Below are 8,097 nucleotides of genomic sequence, written 5' to 3'. Positions count from 1 at the left end.
TTTAAGTACTTGGGATCAATAGTTCAGAGTAATGGGGAATGTGGAAGAGAGTTGAAGAAGAGAGTACAGGCAGGGTGGAATGGGTGGAGAAGAGTGTCAGAAGTGATTTGTGACAGACCGGTACCAGTAAGAGTGAAAGGGAAGATCTACAAGAGGGTAGTGAGACCAGCTATGCTATATGGGTTGGAGACAGTGGCATTGACAAAAGGGAAGGAGTCAGAGCTGGATGTGGCAGAGTTAAAGATGTTAAGATTTGCACTCGGTGTGACTAGGATGGATAGGATTAGGAATCAGTATATTAGAGGGTCAGCTCATGTTGGACAGTTTGGAGACAAAGCAAGAGAGTCGAGATTGCGTTGGTTTGGACATGTGCTGAGGAGGGATGATGGGTATATTGGGAAAAAGATGCTAAGGATGGAGCTGCCAGGTAAGAGGAAAAGAGGGAGGCCTAAGATAAGGTTTATGGATGTGGTGAGAGAGGACATGCAGGCGGTTGGTGTGACAGAGCAAGATGCAGAGGATAGGAAGAAATGGAGAGAGATGATCCGCTATGGTGACCCCTAATGGGAAAAGCCGAAAGATGATGATGATGATGACTTTCGGTCAGGACATAGTACAGCTGTGTAAGAACTTAGTGTAACAGTATATGTCCTACTGATCACAGTTGCAGTATCCCATCCCCTCTTCTCTGCCTCACTTTAACTTTCCTATTCTTCTCCCCCTTTGCTTTAACCTTTGTTCTGTTAGATGAGAATGGGGGAGTTTTCTTACCTATTACAGCTACACCCCTCCTAGCTGACCACTCTCTCTTTCAGTAATCTGTAGGCTGCTGAATTGTAGATGGATGTACAAGAGTAAATCTTCAGACTGTCTATATACCCCACAGCATACGAGCTGAGGTCATGTGTCGGACATACGACCTTAGGAAGGTTAAGCTTTGGTACCCTGGCCAGATGTCAGTGGTGATGACCTGCATGTCAGGAATACTACAACAGTGGTTAGTAGGACATCTACTGTTATGGTAAGTTCTTACACAACTGTACTTTACTTCTTGGGTAAGTAAATGTGCTGCTGGACTCTTAGTGGTAGCTTCAGCCCCGTTCTTCATGTGAAGGTAATAAAATATTGCCTGGTTGAGATCTCCTGTGAGATCAACCTTTTTGCCATACAGATGCATATGGTCCACCCCCTGTTCTGCTTGGTTCAGCACAACAAGGGAAAGCTGGTAGTGAATTAATTTTTTCTCTTCTAACAAGAAAGATTCCTGTAAACTTTTATACCATTCCTTCTAATTCTGCAAAATTCAGATATCTAAAACCAAAACTCAGCCTCATCTGTGGTGACTGATAAAGGTTTGATTTTACACTGTCTGGTCATGGATAGAACAGAAGACTGCCCGTTACAAGTCATGGAAGTCCTTTTCACCTACAGCTTTATCAGTTTGTAGGTGTGGCTGGTCATTCAGGCTTATGCTTACACCAGACCTACTAATGGGAGTTTTTGGAGTGCTTTCTGCCAGAAAACCTACTTCTGTAGGCATTATGCTGCAAATGAAAGAGATTGCCTGGGAGAAGAGATCATCTCTGCGTATGACTTTTAGCTGATGTGGCCTATATCAAACATTTATGTGATGTGGCGCTTTGATTACACAGTCAAAGCACCCAACCCTGGCACCGTTTCCCTTTGTGGCATTGTGGAGAGAATTGTGGCCTAGGATCACTTTAAGCAGCCCCTTAAAGGGGTTCTGTTTCGTAGCCTGACTCTGGGGAATGTTTCCTCTTCATGGGACTTGATCTTCCTCTCCTCACCAAGTTTGGTAACTCTAAATTTGATCACTTAGAAGGAGCTTTTCTTGAAGGATGCCACTATTCACAAGATCTTCAAGATTCAGGGTCTTACCTGTAAGGGATCATATTTAACTTTTCACAAGGATCAGATGTTGCATAGGGCTGACTATGCTTTGACCTGGAAGAAGTTTTAGAATTGTCCTTAAATGACTCAATTCACTTTACTGTTTTGTTTGTAGGTGCAAAATCAGGGTGCACAAGTTCAAGGACACAGAGCAATTGTCTTTTTTTTTCTGTGGGATGAATGGCTTTTGCCGTGGCTAAGCAAATCTTCCCAAATGGTTTGCTAATATCATTGTCTTGGCCATCAGGCAGGAACCACCTTTTGGAAAATGCTGTTGCCAAAGGCCACTCCATGAGATGCATGATTGCGTACACTGCTTTGCTTCAAAAATATCTCTGCTGAGAACCGGTAACCCACAGACATTTATCTGTTCACACCTTCACTAGCCGTTATTGCTTGATCCTTGACTTCAGGAATAAGGCCTTCTTTAACACCTCACTGTTTCAAAGCTGTGCTTTCTGAACTCTTGATCTAATGTCTATTTTTGTCTGACTCTACCTTTGGGTTGAGTGATTCAACCTCAGTGCCTTTTCTGAAGCTTCGGATCTGGGGCTCCTCCCCTTCCCATAATTCCCTCCACTCCACTTTAATACCGCAGATCTTGTTTGCCTTCTGAAGCACTGAGACGCATATATGAGGGCTGTCAAAACTATATGAGTTTTCCTTTTCACTGCTGTGATTTTCTTGTTACTACTACTACTCTCCTATCCAGTTTAATTTTGCCTTTAATGGTAGTGTGTTACTAGTTAAATATAACATAGCCATTTTGGCTTCTAATTTTCTCTGTAGAGTATTCTCAGATGTGCTGCTATTTTCATAATTTTAGCATTCAAAAACTTTGAAAAGAACCTTAGATAAACTTCATTATTTCCTTTATTGTTTAATAGTTGGGTTTTTATAGTCCAGTAGTATTTTTGATGGCAACAGTTTTTTCTGTTGTTGGTGTGTTATGGCTGTAATGACTGATAAGGTTCAAAGCTTTAAAAAGTATACAACCTGTGGATGGAAAATTCCTGGTATGTGTACTGTTTGGTACTGCCCACTTAGACATTGAATGTGAGGCCTGTGCCTCTTTTGGCCCCAAAGCCATCCAAAGTAGAAGAGAAAATTATCTTGAAATGGCTGAAACCCCCCTCATACAAGGGTTAGCCACACTTCATCTGCTGCTTTGACTTCCCCTGGCAAGAAGCAAGATATGACTAAACCAAAACGAAAATCCAGGAAAATGAAAAATCAAAAGAGAACTGAAGAGAAGAAAACTGAAAAACGAAGGTCCCCAGATCCAGTTGATTCTCTGGATCTGGATCCTAAGATTTCTTGGAAGTTGGATCCGCTTTTTCCTCATCTTGATTTTTCTCTCCATGGAGCAAGTGAGTCCAAGACTGCACTCTTCGATACTTCAACAGAGGAAATATTAAAGGCCACCTTTTGTGGCATCACAGGGGTCTGCTCGGTCATCTACAAGCATTACAAAGATGGATGACAACAAGAATGATGAGGAAGTTCTTGAAAATTCAGATTCAGCTTTTAGGTTCTTCCGGTGCAGTCCATTATGAATGCACTGGGAACAGGTTCATCAACCTCCCCTTTATTTCCAGTAGCAGTCCACCCTTCAGGACCACCTTCTACTGATCCAAGCTCCTCCATTGCACTTTTGCTGGAGCTGACAGTCCAAGCAACCTTGACACTGGTAGAATCTTTGACTCTTTTGACTCTGATGTGTTTGAATCAGGATGAGTCTTGGAGCTGAGGCATTGACACCAGGGCTTGGGGAGGAGAGTCCACTATATAAAGTTTTTCGAGTGGTCTCTTCTTCTCAGGACCTCGGCTGTCGACAGCTTGGGTCTGGGGTTGGTCTTGGATCCAAGGCCCATTGTGGCGAGGACGTCCCTTCAATCTGAGGATGGCAGTATATTTCTTTTAGCACTAATAGCAACTTCGACCTTCGAGGCCTTGGAAAGGGTTTTGGCTTGACCAAAAGAAAAAGCAATATCTTCCTGCTTGGATTCATTCCAACCTCAAGTGAATATTGCTTTTCCTTCAACTCATTTTTATCAACAGGGACAGTAGGTACCAAAAGGCCCAGAGATCACTTGCTGTGTGAATTCCCAGTGTGATTTAGACCCTTCTGATGTTTCCCTGAGTCAGGATTACAGGAAACGGAAGTGCAAACGTAAGCATTTAGACACATCACCTGAGTCTCTCACAGAAGATAGACTTGTTGGAAGGCGAAGGTTCCTGTAGGTCTCCTTTAGAAGACTTCATTTTTGAAAATATCGTTGAATTGATGAAGCAACGAGGCGGCTGGACCACAAGTGATCCTTCACCTGCCGAATCTGTATACCTCTAAGCCTTTGGTGCTGGAGCATCTGCATTGTGGGTAGTACTGCCCACTGATCCTCTTGTAAATCTTGTAGCTCAGTGGGCCTGGAAGGCTCCTAACATGCTGGAATAAAAGTTTGGCTGCCCCCAAGGACAGGAAACATAGGAGCAAAGGACCACCAGCAGATGGTCGTAACTGTGACCACAAAAAAGGAGCTATCCAAAGAAAGTTCTTCTGTCTATCCCTCTATAGGGAATCAAGGGCTTTGGACAGGTTTGGGAAATGGACATATACTTCAGAGATATTTGCTTTCTGAGTGCTAAACTACTAAGCACATATGGCACATTTCCTGAGGGACTTGACCCAAAAACTCGCCAAGTCTCTCTCGCGTAGCTTACCAGCAGATGTTCAAAAAACTATGAACTCCCAACTGTCTACCATCCGATCTGTGTTGAACAAGACCATGTATCTGCTCTCTAATGCAGATGATGGCACAGCTAGGACGGCAGGCACCAGCATCAAAATGTGCCAGCATGCTTACATATGCCTTTGTGACTTTGTAGAAGGCTTCAAGATGTTCTTGTCAGTTTCCCTTTTGATGGTTCTACACTGTTTGGACATAAAGTAAAAGATACGAGGATGAGGAATGAACGGGATGGTAAAACTCTTTCTGCTGTAGGAATCTGCTTCTCTACTTGCCAGATAACCTGCTCTAGAAATCAGAGGGGGTGGCAAGAAAGTGTGGTTCAGGAAGTCGCAGGGTTATCACCACAAAATTCCTGCAGACAGACTGCCCTGTAGCAGAGGAGGTAATTCCAATGGATGATGCCACAGAGGCATCGATGGACATTTAGTCAGGGTTTCTGCAGTCCTTACTCTGAAAAACCCTATCAGCGCTTCGTAAAGGTTGCCCGACCATTGCACTCCGGAGGCATTTAGGGGGCACTTATCCATGTACCCATAAGTCTGGCAAAACATCTCAACAGGTTCCTAGGTGTTAAGGATAATAACCAGAGGTCACTCCTTTCTTTCTTACCCACCAAAGAAGGAGAGAAAGATTCCCAAAGTGTCACTCATTCAGTGGGAATCCACAGCAACACTGGTTCCCAAGCTGCTAGAAAAAAGAGCCGTGCATCAGGTCCCCTGTGACAACTTAGAACCCGGAGTATATTCCAGATTCTCTGTAATACCCAAAAAGATGGGACTTCACACCAATTTTGGACCTGCGCCATCTTAATCAATTTGTGAAACAGACAAAACAAATGACTACTTGGATTTTGACTACAGGAATAAGGGCTTCTTTTGCATCTCTTTGCTTGAGATTTTTACCAACTGTAACTTACTACAGAAGGCATCAAGGGTCAGATATGGGGGCCTTCTACATTTAATTCTTATTACCTTCCCACTTTTCTCTTGTGTCTGTATGGCCTGTCTGTTTAGCCTTTGCTGATGGATCTGCTTTTTGATTTCTTTTTTTTTACTTTGTGATTCTTCAGGTTGTCATCACTCGCTCATGAAAGTTGAACTGGTGGGTTCTGAAGCTTGAGGAACCTCCTTGCGTAGTACATAATGTTTTAGCATGCAGCAACAAGAAGTATGCAAGTGCCCTCAAGCTCAAGAGAAAGTTCTCACTTGTTGAAACTTGGGGAAATTCCTGCAGAATACATCCATAATGATCAACTCATAGGGCTACTACATTCAAGTACTCCTCTATTTTCTGGATGGCTGGATAGCTGTGCAGCTGCTTGTTGATCCATATTGTGTGTGTGTGTGTGTGTGTGTGTGTGTGTGTGTGTGTGTGTGTGTGTGTGTGTGTGTGTGTGTGTGTGTATATACATACACTAATATTTCGCTTTCAGTAGTTTTGTTTGTATATTGAGGTCTTTTCTGTGCCTGTAGTCTGTTCTTACGAAGTTGATGCACTGCTTAAAGATTCTTAAGCATTTATTAGACTCCTGTTTGTTTCAGCTTTAAACTAAATATTTGGGATGTTGGAGGTCAAAAATCGTTGCGCTCATATTGGAGGAATTACTTTGAGAGTACTGATGGACTCATCTGGGTGGTAGACAGTGCTGACTTGTTAAGACTAGAAGACTGCAAAAAGGAGTTGTCAGGACTTCTTCTTGAAGAGGTAAGTTAAGCATGTCATAGAGGAGAGTTAAATTGAATGCATAGAATTACTGACATCATCAGAAGTTCTGTTTTTAAAGGAGACCCTGGAATTACCTAGACAGAGGAGTATAGATGTAACTGTAAACAGTGTTGAAAAACAGTATGTTGCATATGAAGCAGGAGAGTATTCACAGCTAAAACTACTTAAATGTTACTGCATTTGCTTAAAAATAAAACATGTCTCATGTTGACCCAGGTTCGAGTAGTGACCTAACCACTGGAAGAGCCAGGGTAGTGATGGCGAGGAGTGAAGTGGTGTTGCATGCTTGCTTCTCCTACATGGGAGATTAAGGGCATTTTGTGGGGACTTGTCTCCTGGTAATGAATCTGCAGTGCAGGCTGTCTCGGGGTGGAGGGGAGGGGGTGGCATTGTCAGAATTATTGGGTGAGTAAACCGATGTAAGTGATTCTTTTGAGCTGGCGTGCAGGATCTAAATTGCCTAGACATAGCAAGGCCTTATTTAGTAATATGTAATACTTTATTTCTGTTGGCTGCCAAAAAAGCAGTTGCTAGAAAATATGTCCAAGTCTACACCAGCTGTATTTCAGGTACTGAATATTATAAAAGTGATACAAGAACTGGAAGAGGTACCTCTAGAAAAGGGTAGGAGCAAATTGCATAGACGTAAATGGATATTGTGGGAACAATACATGCATAATAATGTTCAGGAGGAGGCATGAGGTTTAAGGGATGGCAGGAATTCAACATTTTTTTTTGTAATGTTGTCAACTAAATGGTATATCTGTTTAATTGTTTGATTAATCCGTTTTTGTTTACCAGGGTTGTTCACTGATAAATACAGACCAATTTCAGGTTCACCCCAAATGTCACTTATGGAGTTGAGTGATGGCCACATGCTGCACCCATTTTTATGTCCATCCTCTGTGCTGTTATGCAGCACACAAAAGTACATTAGGGCTAAGTATCAAAATATCCCTAATGGCTGCCTGCATGATAGCTGTGCTGTGATTGGTTCTCCCCTTAAAGGACCCAAATGGAATAAAATCATAGTGATCTGTCAGATCACTAGCATACATGGAGGCAAAAAAAAATGTTTTATGATTTCCATTTTTTTTAATAAAATCCAAGCTACTTTTATGTTTAGTAATTTTGAGGATGCAGCTTCCGCAAAGTAAAAGTTTTAAACTCCGGTGGTGCTAACCCTAACCTGCTTTTGGCTTTGTTTAGTGACATATGTTTGCCTGTGTGTTTGAGTGTAGTGGAACTTTGCTGCATACGTAGTCAGCATTCATCTTTAAACTGCCGCAGTAATTTGCGTAGACCTCTGGGGGCCTAAGCCTTTGCTTGAATGTCTATATTGTACTGAAGTCTTGGATTAATGAAATTTCTGTTTATAAACAAGTCAAAGGAAATTTAACTTGTCCCCAGTACCACTGGATAATCTTTGGGAATGGGGAGGTTGTGCTGTGTAAGCTGCCATTTGATACATGCTGTAGTAGTACAGTTGCACTGTTTGTAATGGTTGAGATTTGGAGCCCTTGATAACAAATATTTCATATAGGTACATCTTTTTGTGTATTTTTCCAAACTGATAGAATATACTTAATAGTTTGTAGTCAAGCTCAAAGGAGATATGTTTTTATGTGCCAAATTAGTAAAAAAAAGTACATAGCAAGTGTTGGAGGTAAGATGGAGAAGAAACAGGTAACTGGGAACATATGTACTGAGA

At 42.1% G+C, this 8,097-nt stretch overlaps 1 protein-coding gene across 2 annotated transcripts in view; it reads left to right on the top strand.

Annotated features, from left to right (window-relative positions):
- ARL2 (ADP ribosylation factor like GTPase 2) overlaps window positions 1-8,097 on the top strand; it is a 722,587-nt gene that overhangs the window by 335,025 nt on the left and 379,465 nt on the right. For both annotated transcript variants that reach the window (XM_044075687.1, XM_044075688.1), the window contains exon 3: window positions 6,203-6,365. In XM_044075687.1, the coding sequence (XP_043931622.1) occupies window positions 6,203-6,365 (163 nt within the window). The remainder of the gene's footprint in view (window positions 1-6,202; window positions 6,366-8,097) is intronic.

This window comes from Protopterus annectens, chromosome 6.part1, assembly GCF_019279795.1.
Source record: "Protopterus annectens isolate FY-2018-M chromosome 6.part1, PAN1.0, whole genome shotgun sequence".
Taxonomy (NCBI): Eukaryota; Metazoa; Chordata; order Ceratodontiformes; family Protopteridae; genus Protopterus; species Protopterus annectens.
This window is presented reverse-complemented; position numbering and strand designations above follow the sequence as displayed.